The sequence below is a fragment of the Poeciliopsis prolifica genome, unplaced genomic scaffold (assembly GCF_027474105.1).
Source record: "Poeciliopsis prolifica strain line A6 unplaced genomic scaffold, Auburn_PproV2 SCAFFOLD089, whole genome shotgun sequence".
NCBI lineage: Eukaryota > Metazoa > Chordata > Actinopteri > Cyprinodontiformes > Poeciliidae > Poeciliopsis > Poeciliopsis prolifica.
Genome location: NW_026562464.1, coordinates 748,625 through 766,601, shown reverse-complemented (window position 1 = coordinate 766,601; position 17,977 = coordinate 748,625). Strand labels below are relative to the sequence as shown.

Here is a 17,977-nt window from a genome sequence, read left to right as displayed (position 1 = left end):
CTAATTTTAGTTAGTGGATGTGTGAGCTCATCTTTTCTAGGTGTTCCATTGGTGTTTGTGTGACAACAATGCCTCCTTCACATTATATCGTACGTGAAGTTCCTCGTATATAAATGACAAGGAACTTCACAAGACGAGATGTTTTTAGACTTGTCTAGGCTAAAAACATCTCAGCACTCACAGGTTTGAACAAGAGTGTTTAAACTATTGATGCTGACTGATTCTGACTAATCTACATCATGTTGGAACATGCAGGACACTTTGGCTGTGTTTTCCATGGAACGTTGCTGGAGCCGGATGGGCAGAAACAGCATTGTGCTATCAAGTCGCTAAACCGTGAGTAAAAGCTTTGTTAGCATTTGTTTCTTTGTCAGGTTAGGGGAATGATGAAACAAGCCATGCAGAGCAGAGGTAAGGGTTTTAGGAATTCCTGGAAGGTCGGGCCGTGGGGAGGATTAGGTTTATCTGTAGCATTTTTTGCAGGTAAATCCTTCTTGTGATATGCATAAACCTTATCCTGTATGTAGATAATAAATGCATATCCTGAGAAATCTCTGATCTCCAAAACTGATACAAACTTTTGAAATGCAAAACCAGCCAATACTTTGATTATTGAGTCATACATGTTGGTGGGAGATTAATGATGTGGGCTTGTTTGTGCAGCTCTATGTTCCCGAGCCCACAGCAGCCATGTTGGTGACTGTGTATAACCACACTATTTCAGAATATTACATATATATCAATCCAATGCAGACAAATAACTTTGATTTGTTCAGTGCAGTTAGGAGTAGAACAGTCATTGTAAAATAAATGATAAAAAATTGACAACAACAGGTTGGCCATATCAAAATTGGTCAAACACAAAAAAAAATCAACCGCACGTGTTGACCTGTTTTGTTTTGTTTTTCAAATGGTTCAGGAAGTGTAGTTAGTAATTGTAAATGTAATGTAAAATAAATACCGTATTTTCACGACCATAAGGCACACCGTACTAAAAGGCGCAGTCTCAGTTATGTGTGTCATTACTGTATTTAACACCCATACGGCGCACCTGATTATAGGATGCGGGTTTTATATACAATCCATGCCCACACTTCCCCCTTTAACGTTCTCATGGTGTTCTCTACTATGTCCGCCTTACAACAACAACACACACAGGGCGCACTGCATGATAGGTTGTGCCATCAGGTTGTCAGATGTCCATTTTCTGTTTTTCTTTTGTTTTTTTTACATTAGCTTATCCAGTCATTTCAAATCCTAAAATGTGTGTCAATAGGAAACAATGTTATACTATTCAGTATTAACTGTATACAATTTAGTTTGAACAGAGACTGTGTGAAACTGCTTTGATTGACGCTGCCGTCTGCAGCAAACCACCAGAACAGCTGCATTTCTCTAGAGCTCTGCCAAGATGGACAAGGATTGTTTGGATTTTGTTGTCAGATCTGCAGCAACATCAGATGTTATGTTTCTGCTTTCTAAGTTCTATAGTTGTTTGAAAAAATAATCCCTCCATCGTTGATCCACCAACATTTAGAATGCAGTGACTTTTTTTTACAGTGTCTCAGACATAATTCTTTCACCTAGAGGAAAAGAGAAGTTTTAGCCAAAATAATGTGATATAAACTTGCTTTAAAAAAATCCAGGCTAACCCTTTTAGTCAGTTCTGGTCAAATGTAATTATTTATGTTTATTATATTTCTCAATAGATTTTACATGATTACCTGTAAAATCTATTATAAATGGAAATGGTTTTTGAGAGCTAAAGTTATAAACATTAATTTGGGATGTAAAACAGATTAGGGCATTTAGCCTGATAGAATTGGAAAAGAAGATCATTAGTTTTTTTGTACAGTGCTGGGTTTAGTCCTAATAATTAGTTGCTTCTGATGACTGATGCATCCTTGGTTACAACAGAAACTACTCTGTGCTCCGTGCTCTTGTCTAAACACGCACGGCTCATCTGTCTACACTGTACTACATCCTTACTGTATGATATCACTGCGCCCACACTGAGATTACGGCTCTTTTCCCATCATAGCCCACTGCCCCTTTCAGCTCGGCCTAATGGTGATGAATGAGCATCCAGTGGTGAGGACCACATTAGGGTCTCGGCTAATCTTGTAACCTGTCAGTTGGAGCAGGCAGATTGATGCTGAAACAATGTGGAGGAATCACCCATCTACTCAGAGGAAGCCTCATGCTACGGGGGGCTCAGACTGCCTTGATCTGGTCTGTGGGGATTTAAACCTTCTTTTCTTCATTTTGCCACCAGTCAATGCAATTTTTGGCTTTTATTTCTTTTAAATTCTCAAGAGACTGCTTTGATCATAAGCTAGTGCTTTGTGATAATTAAAGTGAATAGGTAAATAGGTAAGACCGATTTAGTAAATATGTTACTTGTGCAGCTTTGCCAGCTCATCTCTATCTGTCATTGAAGTCTGAAACTTAGGTGAAGCTAATCATAGAACAGAATTAGAATTCAACTTTATTGCCATTGCACTGTCACATGTACAATGCAACAAAATCGGTCGGGAGAAGTGGGCCGCCTCCGGTGTTCTGGAGATCTCTGGCATAAGTCTAAGATTGCCGATAAAAGTGTTAGGATTGTAGCTCCAAAGGTCCAAAACTTCTTGTCTGCTATAGCACAGCAATGTGGCGCAGTTCTTGGAAAAAAAAGTCCGGCGAGAAATAGATAAAAAACCACTAAATAGCATTTAGTGTCTCTCTGGAGAGACACTGAGCCTCGCGTTGTTCACGCGCCGCCATCTTGACATCTGCCTTAAAAGCCTCCACTTCTACCCAGAGTTCAGCAGAGTCGAACAGGTTGGTTCCCAGAAACAGGGACGCATGGAGAGAATTGCCAGTGCAACCCTGCATTGCCAATGGGTGATGGAGTCGTTTCTTATCTCTATTCTTGTCTTTATTACCCAACGGTGACCTTCCTACTGATGTTAAAACTAGAATTGCTTTATATTTTCAACTCCAGTCTGATCAGTTATAGTCATGGAAAAAGAAATAACACTTTTTCAATTCTACTGTAATATGTATCCAATGTTGACAACTATTCACTCACCAATCCAAATAATTGACGCTGGACAGCTGTGGTGATGTGGAAATATTTATTATATGTGGTTATGTTTATTCAGTTAAAAATGTTAACTAAGAAAAAATTCACCTCCAAATCATAGTGCAGCAGATAGAGCAGCTGCTCCTGTCGACTTTTATCAAACACCTTTTCTTTTTTCTTTTTTTTGTCTTTTATCCCTTAAAATGAGTCCATAAACTATCACCACTCCTCCGACATCATCATCGTGTTTGATTATTCTGAATTCACATTTGGGATATTGGGGTTTTACTGGATTTTCTTCTGGAATGGGGATGTTCATGAGTGGAATCGGTTCTTGTGGCGTGTTGCTCCTGCCGTGTGGCTGGACACACGAACCGATCGAACCTGTTGGACTTTTATCGGCTCCTTAAATGGTGCCGAGTGAACCAGACGCACAAGCTCTACTCCTCTCCTCTCGTCTCGACCACTGCACCTAACGCTCTGACTCCGGTCACCATGGTAACATTTATATATATATCCCTTCAAAATAAGATACAGATGCGCCACAAACGAACATTTTACTTTGGTGAAAATTTTAACTCACGATAACGACTAATGGGAGCCCTGAGCTTGTTTCTCCCATCTGGGAGTGATGAGAGACAAAGACACCCGAAGTGTTGCTGATGCTCAGGGAGCTTCTTGGTCTCTACGTGGAGAAGCAGTTTGAAGCTTCATTGCTTCATTAACATCCATCCGGTCACCATATCATGCAGAGTGAGCTTGGAATGTGGGAATACCTACCGGGATGAATCCATTCTCCTGTCTTTTCTCTGGGCCAAAGAAACTTTCCAAAGAATCTGATCTGATTCTGACTCATTTTGCTGCTTGTGGCTCAATGTTGGCGGCAAGACATAACCGAGAGAATCCAGTTAAAGGATTTTCAAAATAAAAGATCCTCCAGACTCACATAATACATATCATGGAAATATATTTCATTATTTCTTGCGTGCCCCAGAACCAATTGGTCCACGGATCTGTACTGGTCCGCGGCCCGAGGGTTGGGGACCACTTTTATAAGGAAGTGAATCTTTCGACGGGATGCATCTGCATCTTTTACGGTACAGTGTCAATATGGAGCCTCAAAGCAAACAAAAGGTTTTGTAGTTTGGGACCATTTTGATCTTACATCAGAAAATAAAGTATTTGTTATCACTTCATTGTTGTTTCATCCGGTTCTTTTAAGTTTCTACTTGATCTATCTTGAATCCAAATTCAGCTGAAATTGAATTTTAGTTTACTTTTATATTATATTCTGCAGTTTAAGTGTTGCATATGTTTGACAGAAATGTCTTATTTAAATAAATCCACCTCCTCTATCCTGAGGCATCATAGGGACAGGCATCAGAATGAATCCCAGATACACCGAAATAAACCTAGATCAACTCAGGTGTTCTACAAATTACTCAGTTGCTTTTCATGAATTATTTCATATAAATGTATTTACTTCTTTTTTTTTACAGCAGGAGAAGTTGTGTCAAAAAAGCATATCAGACTAAATTTCAAAATTTTGAAAAAACTTTTTAAAAAACCCAGTCCACAAGCATCCTCATTCCAAATACATTCACTTAAATTTTCACTTTATGGCACATGTTCACATTATTTATTAACAATATCTAATAATATAAAATATATACTGCTCAAAAAAATAAAGGGAACACTCAAACAACACAATATAACTCCAAGTAAAGCAAACTTCTGTGAAATCAAACTGTCCACTTAGAAAGCAACACTGATGGAATAGACAACAGGTGGAAATTATTTTCAAAATTTATTTCATTCATTTAGATCTAGGATGTATTTGAGTGTTCCCTTTATTTTTTTGAGCAGTATATTTTGAATTTAACTGAAGACATGACATAATACGGTATATAATATATAGTGAAATACAATGACTTAAATCTTATTGTACAGACTAGGTCATCACATCAGTCTGTCAACTACATTGCCTGTAGTTAACAGGCAATGTTTTAATGTCCAGCAGGTGTCAGTATTCAGTGACACAGTATCGAAACAGTGTCAGTACAGTTTTGATTTGGGTCGAAACCCTTCATGATGCCTCATTTACCCATCATTACGGCGCAGCATAACGTCTAAGTCTTCCTACATTAATTTTGTGGGGTTATACAATGAGACAAAAACAACATTGATTTTCAACTAGAGACAGGAAGAAAAGTTTTAAAAAAAATGTGACAAGCTACTACAATGTACAACGCTATTCTAGAATCCAGAATTTTAAATCCACAATACTTTCAGTCTCCTATTTTAATATTTTACGAGCATTTGTGTTTCTCGGAGCATTACAGGGTCTGATCTTGTGGCAAACCTATTGGAATGTTTACTTATGGGAAGAATGACAGCTATTCTACATATTTTCCATTTTCTAATAAATCTATTCAAAAGTTGTATTATTTTTTATCTACAGGAATTACAGACTTGGAAGAGGTTTCCCAGTTTCTGAAGGAGGGTATCATTATGAAGGACTTCAGCCACACCAATGTTCTCTCTCTGCTGGGCATCTGCCTTCCACCTGAGGGTTCACCGCTGGTGGTCCTGCCCTATATGAAGCATGGTGACTTGCGCAACTTCATCCGTGACGAAGTACATGTAAGAGGGTGCAGCAAAGGTCTTTTCCTCTTATGCCATCTGTTTAGGCGTCACAATGGTTTGATGATGGACAAATATCCATCGGCAAATGTGTTTGTCTCACAGAATCCAACAGTAAAGGACCTGATGGGCTTCGGACTGCAGGTTGCCAGGGGGATGGAGTACCTCGCCAGCAAGAAGTTTGTCCACCGTGACCTGGCTGCCAGAAACTGCATGTGAGCTCGTTTGGATTATTTTATCCAATAACTACACATGATTAAAAAAAAAATGTTGAAAGCACTGTAACAAAACACTTTGGATTTTTCTTGGTTGACAACTTAAAACGTTCCTCACACATTTTTGTGTATTGAAACTCTCCTGACTTCTGAAAAACTTTCATTTCTATTGTTTTGCCAACAGTGTTATTCATTGCAATGTAATGTAGACAGAAGAATGAAGAAATAGATGGTCATGTCATTCATCAATTTTTATTCCCACTTATTGTCACAATAATAGACGTTTAAAATTCACAAGAACTTGCAGAAGTTGTGAAATGTTTTACTTTTATCTGCAGAATAAATGTCCAGTAATGTCGAAATTCATTTATCCCTGTAACTTTAATCACTGTGTGGCAAAATATTTCCAGATTTTCAGTTACAAGAATGAACTCATTTTTGTTTTTAATTATTTTAAATTTTCATAAAGAAATTGTGTGGATTGTCAGACATGTCTTCCAAAACAAAGGATGGATTATTTTTATTCCTATTATTATTCGATTCTTCCTTTTGTAAAGCCAGTTACTAATACAGTTATAACCAGCTTTCAGGAAACAGTAAATGATGCTGCTTTAAAAAAAAATTTAAAAATCTGACAATCTGGTACATTTTATAAATGTACCTAAACATGGGTACATTATTCACTATAGTTGCATATTTTGACCTTAGATTGTTCAACGTTGAAATATGTGCTAATTTTGTCATTTGAAAGAGACGCTATTAGTTTAGCAGGATAAATGATATGCAAACTCTGCTTTGCAGGTGTCATGTGCAAGTAGCAGCCTGTCAGACCACAGATATTCCAGTTTTGTAGATTAAATAAAGTACAAGTCTAAGTCTAAAAATAACAGTTTTTGAACATAAAACACGTTTAATTCAACATTTTAGAAAATGACCTTTTTGTTGCTCAATATATCAAAGACATGTTCTGTTGGTTCTTGTATGTGTGGGAGAGAAAGGAAAATAAAGGCAAAGGAAACTAACCATCTCACCACAGAACGTAATGGTATGCTTTCTCTGCCAGGCTGGATGAGAGTTACACAGTAAAGGTGGCAGACTTCGGCCTCGCTAGAGACGTTTACGACAAAGAATACTACAGCGTCCACAATAAGAGCGGCGTCAAGCTGCCCGTCAAGTGGATGGCCCTAGAGAGTCTCCAAACACACAAGTTCACCACCAAGTCAGATGTGGTGAGAACGCTTTCATTAATTGCTTTAAAATGCAAAGGTGTCACAGGGCTTGGCTTTAAGGAAGAACTTACTTTTATGTTGAGAGGTTTTACAAATCATATTGTAAGTGGATGCTTAATGTTAAGGTTAATTTGTGTAGTATCTGAAAGAAACAGCTGAGGCATGCAAAGTTGCTCAAGGTTTCCCCCAGAAATCCTGCTAAGCCCTTTGGTTAGTGGCTGGGCCTGTCATTCATCCAGCACCCCATTGTGTTTTTGAGTTAAAAATGTTTAAAGTTGACTGTAAATTTGTAAATATCACTTTATGATTATGTGTTATTGGAAGATTAATACCTGAACACCACCTATAAAATCTTAGACTGGTGGGGGCACAAGTAAAGCCTAATGATCCGCCAGGCTTATAATGCACTGAGAGAAACCCCGCTGCATCTGAAAGTCTTGTTTTTTTAACCAGACAAGCAGAATACTGACCCAAACAACATGTTATTTCAAACACGAAGGTAGAGGGATATAATGTTTTGGGGATTTTTTTGCAATCATACAACCAGGACAACTTCCAAGCAACTGCGTCAGCCATCAACTCGTCTGTATGCTGGGTTGAGGCAATGTTATTATTAGCCTAACCGCATTATTAAAGTAAAGACCAGATATTTTCTCTATCACAACTTTATCTTTTGATTAAGCCTTTCACAATAAAAAAATCAGTTAATTGCATGAAGAATTAAAATGTGATGAATAATTTTATCACATTTGATGAAATAAAAAATTTTATATATATTTATATATATATATATATATATATTTCCTGCTTATAGAGTCATGGTCCATTTTCATGTTTTCAGTTGTAAGTGGTTCTTATTTAAGTTTTATTTGCTATTTTGTTTTTGTGTTTTATTTTGGATAGTGAAAATATCTTCCAGTTAAATGCTAAATGTTCTCTACATAATTAAAGTTTACTGGGTTTTGACCAGGCAAACTCTCGAAGACTCATAAATATTTAAGATAACACACCTAACATTAATAACATAATGGTAGTCTTATGCCATTTTTTTTTTTTACTTAAAAATTGTCTCAAAGTAACAATATTGTCATCTTATTACAATAAATCAGTGCTTCTCAAATAGTGGGGCGCGCCCCCTTGGGGGGCGCGGTGCGATACCTGGGGGGGCGTGTGATCCTGGGGAACAGGCTTTTTTTTTGGCCCGAACTAGTATAAAGTGTAATTGCGCACAGTAGGCGGCAGTGGCGCTCTCATTGTTACTTCTGTCACGTTTGCGACAGTGCAACATTTTACGACTTACAAGACAACAGGTTTGCCATGGTTACCAGTGTTACGTCAACAAAAAGCTCCGACTGCGTTCTGTCTATGGCGTCCGTTATTCAACAACCGCCAAAATGAAAAAGTTTTTAACAGGATGAAAAGAAACGCGGAGAGAGTCAAAGATGAGACAACAGAAAGTGAACCGAAAGCTAAGAAGAGAAAATATGACGAAGCGTATTTAGCGCTTGGCTTCACTGTGACTACAGTTGGAGAAGAGGAAAGACCGGTGTGTTTGCTGTGTCTAAAAATGCTCGCAGCGGACAGCATGAAGCCAAATAAATTAGCGCGTCACTTAAATACTTTACATCCCAATCACGCCGATAAGCCTAGAGTTTTTTCAGCGAAAACGTGCTGAATATTGCCAACAGTCATCCCGCTTTGTGAAGGCTACTTCAGTAAACCATCGAGCGCTGCTAGCATCATATAAGGTGGCGTACCAAATTGCGCAGTGCAAAAAGCCCCACACCATAGCAGAGGAGCTGATACTGCCTGCAGCAGTAGACATGGTCTCTGTCATGCTGGACGACGCCAGTGCAGCAAAACTAAAAACTATCCCTCTGTCCAATGACACTGTCGCCAGACGTATAGATGACATTGCCAACGATCTTCAAGAACAGCTGGTAGATAAACTCAAAGACAACGTTTTGCTTTACAATTTGATGAAGCAACTGACAGCAACAAAGACTGTCTGTTTATGCTTATGTACGTTTTGACTTGGCAAACTCCCTGTGTGAGGATCTACTTTTTTGTAAATATGTCAGAGACAGAGCCACAGCTGAAGAGCTATCAAACTCCTGGACTCCTTTTTGACTGAGAATGGGCTAAAGTGGGAGAACTGCATTGGTGTTTGCAGTGATGGTGCACAAACCATGGCAGGGAAGAAAAGGACTTAGGGCACTCATCAAGACAGCCTCACCTCATGCTGAGTGGACACACTGTATTATACACAGAGAAGCACTTGCATCCAGGCAACTTTTCCCTGAATTAAGTGAGGTTATGACTGACATCATAGGTGTAGTCAATTTTATAAAGACCAGACCACTAAAAACAAGAGTCTTCTCTGCCATCTGTGAGGAGATGGGAGCTGAACATCAAGCTGTGCTCTATCACAGTGAAGCAAGGTGGTTGTCACGAGGAAAAGTCTTGTCCCGAGTTTTTGAGCTCAGAGAGCAAATAAGAGTGTTTTTGGAGCAGGAGCACAAGTATGAAGTGGCAGAAAAATTTGTGATGAGAACTTCCTGGGTAAACTGGCCTACCTGAGTGAACATATTTGGAAAGCTAATGAACTGAATCTACAGCTTCAAGGGAAAGATAAACACCCCCGCAGGTCACAGACAAGATTAGCTCTTTCACCCGAAAGCTTGCAATGTGGGGGCAACTTGATGAAGAAACACAGATTCATTTGAAAACCTGCATGAATTTGTGGACACTAATGACTATGATGCTATCTCAGTGATTCCACACATTAAGCAGCATATTTCTTCACTGATGGGATTCTTTAAAAAGTACTTCCCTGAAAACAGTTCCCAGTATGACTGGTGAGAGACCCTTTCAGTGCACCAACTCCAACTGGTTTCAGCTCTGCAGAAGAGGAGCAGTTCATTGACATGACGTCTGACTCACATTGAGACTGAGGTTCACATCACAGATACTCAGTGCATTCTGGCTGAGTGTAGAGAGGCAGTATCCACTCTTAGGGAGAAAGCTATAAGCATTCTGCTTCCTTTTGCAACATCTTACCTTTGTGAGATTGGCTTCTCTGCTGTTGCTGCACTGAAGACCAAGTACAGGTCCCAGCTAAACATTGAGCAGGAGCTGAGAGTTGCACTATCATGCTTTGAACCTCGCTTTGAAAACTGTGCACATCAAACGTGCTCATTGTAGCCATTAAACCTGACTTCTCCTCATTTTGATCAAAAAAACACAGAAAAAATCAGCACAAATTGTTTAATTCATTTTGTTTTGTAGGTTTCAAGTGTTTTATATATTGTGCTCCTGAGTTAATGTTGCTGAACTGAATATAAATTAGTTATTATTTTTTTAGTTTTTGTAGTTTATTAGTTATTATAATTATTAAATATTATTTATTGATTTGATTTAATTTGCAATGGTGCAATTAGTTGGTCAAACATGTTTACAGTTTAACAAGGATTATTTATTTTTTAATTTCAGGCATTGATGCACTTAAAATCTTTTCTGTTGCAGACTTAAAACACGATTTAATAAAGTTATACTTTGTAAGTTTGACCATATGTCTTTCTTTTTTCTTTAATTTAAGAAGGAAATTTGCAGAGATGGATAGTCACGGTGGGAGTAGGGGGCGCGAATAGTTTTCTTCTTGCTAGGGGGGGCGTAACGGAAAATATTGAGAAGCACTGCAATAAATAATGGAACAATTTATTGTCCACCAAAATCAATTGTGACTGGTCTGTTTGTGTTTGTTAAGAAGGTGTGCTAATGGAAGCTAGTATTTTCGCTTTTTTTTCCCAGTGGTCGTTTGGAGTCCTGCTGTGGGAACTGATGACCCGTGGCGCCCCGCCGTACTCTGACGTGAACTCCTTTGATATCACCGTGTTCCTCCTGCAGGGCAGGCGGCTGCTGCAGCCAGAGTTCTGCCCAGATGCTCTGTGAGTGCACACAGGTTCACAGGTTCTGTTCACATCGTTCACACGGCTCAGCTGGCATAAGTAATGTACAGTAAAGCTGTGCTTTCGGTACATCATGAAAGGAAGAATCAGCTACAGTGGATTAACTGTATAAACAACTGCAGTCATAAATCACACTCAGGTCATCCATCATTGTTCCAGATCATGTAGACATGTTCACTAAAAGTTTTCCAGGCAAAATCTACTGAGAGGATGACAAGGAAAATTGCTTTATGCAAATACGATCACCACAATGATTCATCCTTCTCATGACATCAAATGCAATGTTGGGTTGACAATAGAAAATAAGATTTATTTTTGAGAATCTTTTAACTCCTTTTTTATATGTTTTCATAAAAACAGTAAACATTTTCCAGCATTTGTAATTGGTCTTGTAGAAAGTTGTAGAAAAATATTTCAGGTTTTACACTTGTCTCAATCTAACTTTTTTAGATTCTGAACTAGACCATTGGTGGATAGAGTAGTTAAAATTTTTTCTCAAGTCAAACTGGCACTACTTCAGTATATTTTATTACATTTGAAGTAAAAACTAGGCAACTGAAAAAATATTTAAGCAAAACTAACAATAAATGTTTTGGGGGGGGGAATCTACCCCAAAACTGAGTTAAGTGTTTTGTCATCTAATTTAATTTGTGAAAAGTTATGTAATTAGACATTCAAAGTTGTGTGCAAGAAAGTACAAATACAAATCAGTACAGAATATCAGATTCATCCAAATAAATATTTCCACATGTAATTTTCACTACATAAAGGTTTTAAAACCAACACATATAGTAGGCAACATATTACATGTTTAACTAAAAAAGTATTTCCAGTAGCAAAATCTACTGTTTACTGCTTATTCACTTCCCATTTCCTGTAATAGATGCAATAAAATGTCTAGTTCATGTTGACTCATAAAAACCTGTGAAATGCTCCTTTAATTTACCACCAATAGGCTAGCCTTGCGGTCAACTAGCAGCTAACTGGTAAGCCAATTACGATTAATTAGTGGTTAAGCATGTTAAACATGATGCTTAAATGTAATTTTACTTCAGCAGACTAATCTACATATAGAACAGCACTTTATGAGATAGATTCAAATATCATGTCATGTTTAATATCTCAAGAGCAACTTACATCCTGGGAAAAGTAAAAACAAGGGAACCATTACAACCTGGCATTGTAAAACAAACAGCAACAATAATCTGATAGCTGATAACATTATGAGTTGCTCTGTCAGTATGCGTGTGTGTGCGCGTGTGAAACTGGGTAGAAGTTGGGAGTGTTCATGTGGGAGTAAAGCAGAGGACCAGAAGTGCACATCAGAGGAGGATGTATGTCTGCAGACATTCCTGCAATTTTTCCCTGCTGATGGTTCTCAGAGAGCCTCCGGTAGCAGCAGGAACCAGCTTGTAACTTGAGCAAATGTTCTAATGAGGTTTTGTTTTGTTACACTATCTACGAGCAGATCAAAGGAGAAAAGGAGAAAAATTTCTGGCAAGCTGAAGAGTTTTACTGTGGAATGAAGTTACTGAGCTCCGGTCTGTCTGCTCATGTAAATGCAGTAGTGGGTGGTGCTAATTAAAAACTTAGCTGTGCTAACCCTAAAGAACTAATCACAAGCATTAGTTCCACTAACTCCAATGGTACGTTCACACCAAACCCGTTTTCAGCATCAAGCGTCTGGTTTACATTCAAAGTCTACATGGAGCTGCATCAAGGGCCCATCACGGCTCATTTCACACGTCTAGTGCGGCATGATGTGAACCATTTGATGTGCCAAGAGTGTCCAACACATCCGAAACGCCTGACAAATGTGCCAGCAATGGAAAATAACAGCTAGAATAAAGTCTATGTCTGGTGTACATAGACTTTGAATGTAGACCAGACGCTCTTGACATGTGAAACGTTAGGTGTAGAACAAAATGTCAAGCATCTGCATTAAAAGTGAACACCTGTCAAACTTGAAGCATCAGGCACATTTTTGATGCACATTACATGTTTGGTTGTGAAGCATAAAGCACAATGGTCATGTTATTTAGGGGAAAGTAATGCTAAAGCGGGTTTCAGTCACGTGATTTTGATGCCATGGAAATGTGATGTAATTTCAGATGAAGGGCAGAAAGGGACATTTCAATGAGGGTAACCGTTGTGCAGACTTCATATTGTAGAGTGGTAGATACAATTTCCTGCAACTTTTAGCTTTTACTCTTCTAATTTTAGAAACTTGTGGAAACAGGAACAAAACAGTTTTTCTACCTGTTAGTTTTACATTTTGGAGTCCAACATCCAGATGGGTGGAGCCTGATCTCACAGTTCAGAGGATGAGACACGTATATTAAGATGGAAGTGGATTACCTGCTGCTGACTGAAGTACAAGTATTCAGGGCTTAACTGCATCTCACTCGTCAACGTACTGAAGTATTTTAACTATTTGGTTCAGGGCACCAAGTAGAAAGATAAAACTGATTCAATATCGGCTCCATAAAGTAGCGTCAACAAAGTTTTGTCAATGTGGAAGGGAGAGAGTTTCCTGAGAGTTACAAAGTTCCTAATGAGACAAAGAGTAACAATTAGGAACAAGGAGATCCAAATATCCAAACATCTAGTTGAGGTTTCAATGGCAGCAACTGCATATTTAAGAAGGATGGAGCAAAAGAACACTAACCATTTCCTAGTGACATATGATAATGCGCTAGTGAAATAGAAATAAATGCTTGAACTGCTATGTCCAAGCTAAAGAAGACAGCAGCTGAACGTCCTCTCTCATCTCCTCCTCCAGCTACACGGTGATGATTGAGTGCTGGCATCCTAAGCCAGAGCGCCGACCTTCCTTCTCCGAGCTGGTGTCCCGCATCGCCACCATCTTCTCCAGCTTCAGCGGGGAGCACTACGTCCTCCTCAACACGACGTACGTCAACATCGAGAAGATGAGCCCGTACCCCTCCCTTCTTGCCTCCACGTCATCTTCCTCAGACTCCTCTTCTGAGCCCTGCACCTCCTTGTCCCTGCCCTCCCAGTCCCCGCTCCTCTGCCGCAAGGACCATGAATGTTGCACCTGAAACAGGAAGGGAAGTAGTGGGGCCGATCGTCAACTGAGAGATGGACTCAGAAAGCAGGGAGCTACTGTCTATAACTTGCCAAACACTGGACGGTGCGTGTAGAGGACACCAGGGATTCTTTGGAGCTCTGAGTAATCAGGATACTTTTGGAAACCTCAACGTGGCGCAGAGCGAACCTGTTCAGCTCCTACCACAACCTCTCAGTGAGCATAGCCATAGACTTTCACAGGACAGAGGAACTCTGTCACAGAGGGGGAAGGGAGGGCAACAACTTTTTGAATCCACAAAATGGAAAACAACCTTTTTGTTTTCCACTTAACTGGAAAACAAAAAGGTTGCCTGTGTGAAACACCCAGTTGGCTCCTGGGTTAGTTAATCATATATCAGAGAAACAACTACAGTTGTTACACTTGAACAAATGTGGATGCCCTCTAAGAGAGAAGAAAGACAACAATGTAAGTTACCTCTTAAAACACTAGATGGTGGTGAGATTTTGACAGTCTGCAGGTGGTTAATGCTTCAAAGGTGTGTTCTTCAAAACATTCTTGATTGTTTTCTTCAAGTAAGGAGCGACTGTCCTCAGGATGTATTGTTTTTAATAAGGTGTGCCTTGCAAAATTACACAGACCCCCTGGGTTCTTTCACCATGTGTCACATTGCAACACCACTTCACTATCCCACTATGCTCTGGCTGAATGTTCAGGGTTACTGTTGGAAGGTGAACCTTGACCTGAATCGCCTGACTGTACTGTATTTCAGATTCCCATCAAATATGAGCAGTTTCCCTCTTTTTCCTGATGGAAAAACATCTGTATAGCATGACAACGCCATGACCACTTTTCACCAGAGGGTGGTGTGTTAGTTTCCCATGTCATCAAAAGCAAAATTTTGGTCTCATCTGACCATGTTTGCTATCTTCCCTCCAAGAGTAGCAGAATCATTTTATTTGTACTACTTTAAAGACACAGCAAATTTACAAATTCACTAAAATGACTTCCAAAGGCGATTGATTGCGCAAGTGGGTTAAAAATACATGTCAGATTTTATTTGGGCAACTTTTTTTTAATTTTTTACGTTTGTTATAACAGTCGCTATGTTCTGAGCAGAGAATATGAGACAGATAATCTGAAAAAAATCAAGCTCCTCTATCTTCTCCCTGTGGTCCTAGTGCCATTTGCAGAAATGTAGCACGCCCAGTCAGAAACAACCAATCAGAGCCAGGAGGAGGGTCCTTAGCATCGTAAGTCACACTCAATGTTGTTCAAGCTCAAGATTGCCGGTGTGCAGCTGCAGCTGTGTTAATGGTGGGGAAAGACTATAACATAACAGGAATTTACTCCTAATTTCTTGAGGCGTCAGCTTGCTCCACTGTGGGGGAGGAGCCAGCAAGATGGGCTTGTTCAAATTTTCCCCAATGTTCTCAGAACTCCCTTGTGTAGCCATGTATTACTTTCATTCTGCTTCATCAACACAAACTACCTTGTACTGGTCTTCAAAATAAAAATCCCTGTAAATTACACCGATCTTTGCAATTGTAATGAGACAAAATGTAGGAAAAGTCCAGAGGGTGTGAACACTTTTCAGAGGGGATTGCGGTAGTTTCACTGAACTGATCACAAATGGGCATAAGCTTGTAAACCACTCAGTGATCAATGTTATGTTAACGATTGTTTCATGTAGCAGTTTCTTTGGGTCTGGCTGCCAGTGCATTTGGACATGGACACATGTTTGATCTGATGAGAAAAAAAAATTCCGTACTATATTTTTGTATATGACTAAATTAGCCTCTTCAATTAAACACGTTCCAATGGAAAGAGCATTATAAACCAGTTGAACAACCTTTTTTAGTTTTGATAAATCACTGCCATTTTGTAGATAATAAAGCAGAGCACAGTTCAGAGGATGTTTGTTTGGCCTCTGGCTGTTTTTGCCAGATCACATTAAAAGAACAGAACGATGGAGGAGAAAAAGAACAAGACCTTCCTCCTGTTACAGAAAGACTGCCGTCTCCTCGATCACGTTCTCTACCATGTTGTTGACGTTTAACACTCATTGTTGTACAGTATGTGTGCATATCATTTTGTTTTGTCTCTAAAAATTATTGAAGGTACATGTTCCTACATGATGTATAATAAACCTTGTAAGGGTAATAAAGCTATGATTTAAATGTTTCTTTTTTATTGACTGACATTGATTTCTGTTTCAACTAAACAAATTCCAATCTTAACTTGTCTGTTTATGACATTTTATGTTCAGTTTAGTCTCTGAGATTTGACCTTTTCTCTTTAAACCCAAAGGCAACATCAGAACATTTCACTTCTGCCTTCTAACAGTCCGGTGTTGACCTTCCCTGACCCTGCTCATACTTCTTAGTCTTGATTGAGCCATGACTGTGCATTAACAGTGAAGGCCAAGAGTTAGACCTGTACAGAAGTTGGATTATTTAATAAATACAAACTCCTGACAGACAGAACTCCATATCCTCCTCCTAAGGTCATGGCAGATAATGGCCTATTGATATGGACTGTAATTAATTAGACATCCAACCTTCATTGGATTCCAGCAACTGTGGGATATTTGTTATTACAGTCTTCAAGGTCAGATTCATTTTCATCTGTAAAAAGTATCAGTGAGTCATTAGTAGAAGCTTAAAGAAGAATCATTTCGCTAACCTATCCATGCATCAACAATCTTATATTATTTTATATTATATTTTGTTGAGTCACAACTACAAAAAAGTAGTGTTCCTCATTGGATTTTATTTTAGAAATGAACAGTTGGTTTAACCAGTAGATTTACTTACGTTGATTTTTATTTTTTTATTCTTTACAATAGCACATTACATACACGTGTTTATTTTTCTGTCCCTCTAATTACATTACTTCCTCCCACAGTCCAGAAACATGATCTGTGAAGCTAATTAGTTAATAATTACCTTTAGTTGTCCTTAGGATTGAGTGTCTCTTTGTTGTTTGTCCTGTGATGAACTGGTGACCCATACAGACTCTACCCTGCCTCTGGCTGCAGTAATTGCTGGAGATGGATTGCTGGATAAATTGAAAATAATGCTGATGATAATAAAATATTTAGGAAGATGTACATGAGTATTAGCAGACAAGTGCACAAACCTGTATCAAGGAATGAGGCTGTGTTAAAATGTACAAAATGTCCCATTTTTGAACTTTTTGACTCAAAATGTACAAAAATGTCTGAACAGTTTTGAACTATAACCCTGAGATGGACTAGTGACCTGTCCATGGTGACCCCACCACTCGCCCATTGACCCTGGGCAAGATAGGCACTAGCCCAATAGGAATAACCCCAATAGGAATAAAATAAATGGACAGACGGACATATTATAAACTGTTGACCGCTGGAGAATAAGGTTAAAAGTATTTCATTGTTTAAATACAAGCAGAGAATTGGGACAAAGAAGAACCTGATACAAGGTGTCATGTGCAACGATATGTCTGGGTTTCTGGTTTGAAGGATTAAAAACATAACATGTTTTGGATCATCAAACAAATTTTAATATCAGACAAAGAAAACTGAACACAAAATGCTCTTTAGGGGAAAGAAAGGCAGATAATTAATAATAAAACATTCTCTCTAACTCATCCTGAACCATTGAAATTATATCCTCACTAACAATATGGCATTTATTTATTTATTTGATTGTTTATTTGTTTATTTATTCAGAAGTTTTTACTACTTTTATTACTGTTGTGAAGTGAGGGACATTTTGTTCTGTTCGTCCACATGACTGTCCACAAAAGTCTTGGAGATATTT

The 17,977-nt window shown here is 38.7% G+C and overlaps 1 protein-coding gene across 3 annotated transcripts in view; it reads left to right on the top strand.

Moving 5' to 3' along the window:
- Positions 1-16,365, top strand: part of met (MET proto-oncogene, receptor tyrosine kinase) — a 114,567-nt gene extending 98,202 nt beyond the window's left edge. For all 3 annotated transcript variants that reach the window (XM_055022659.1, XM_055022656.1, XM_055022658.1), the window contains 6 exons: positions 256-336; positions 5,532-5,713; positions 5,819-5,928; positions 6,992-7,157; positions 10,968-11,104; positions 13,908-16,365. In XM_055022659.1, coding sequence (XP_054878634.1) covers positions 256-336; positions 5,532-5,713; positions 5,819-5,928; positions 6,992-7,157; positions 10,968-11,104; positions 13,908-14,187 — 956 coding nt within the window. In that variant the 3' untranslated portion in view covers positions 14,188-16,365. The remainder of the gene's footprint in view (positions 1-255; positions 337-5,531; positions 5,714-5,818; positions 5,929-6,991; positions 7,158-10,967; positions 11,105-13,907) is intronic.
- The last annotated feature ends 1,612 nt before the right edge of the window (positions 16,366-17,977 follow it).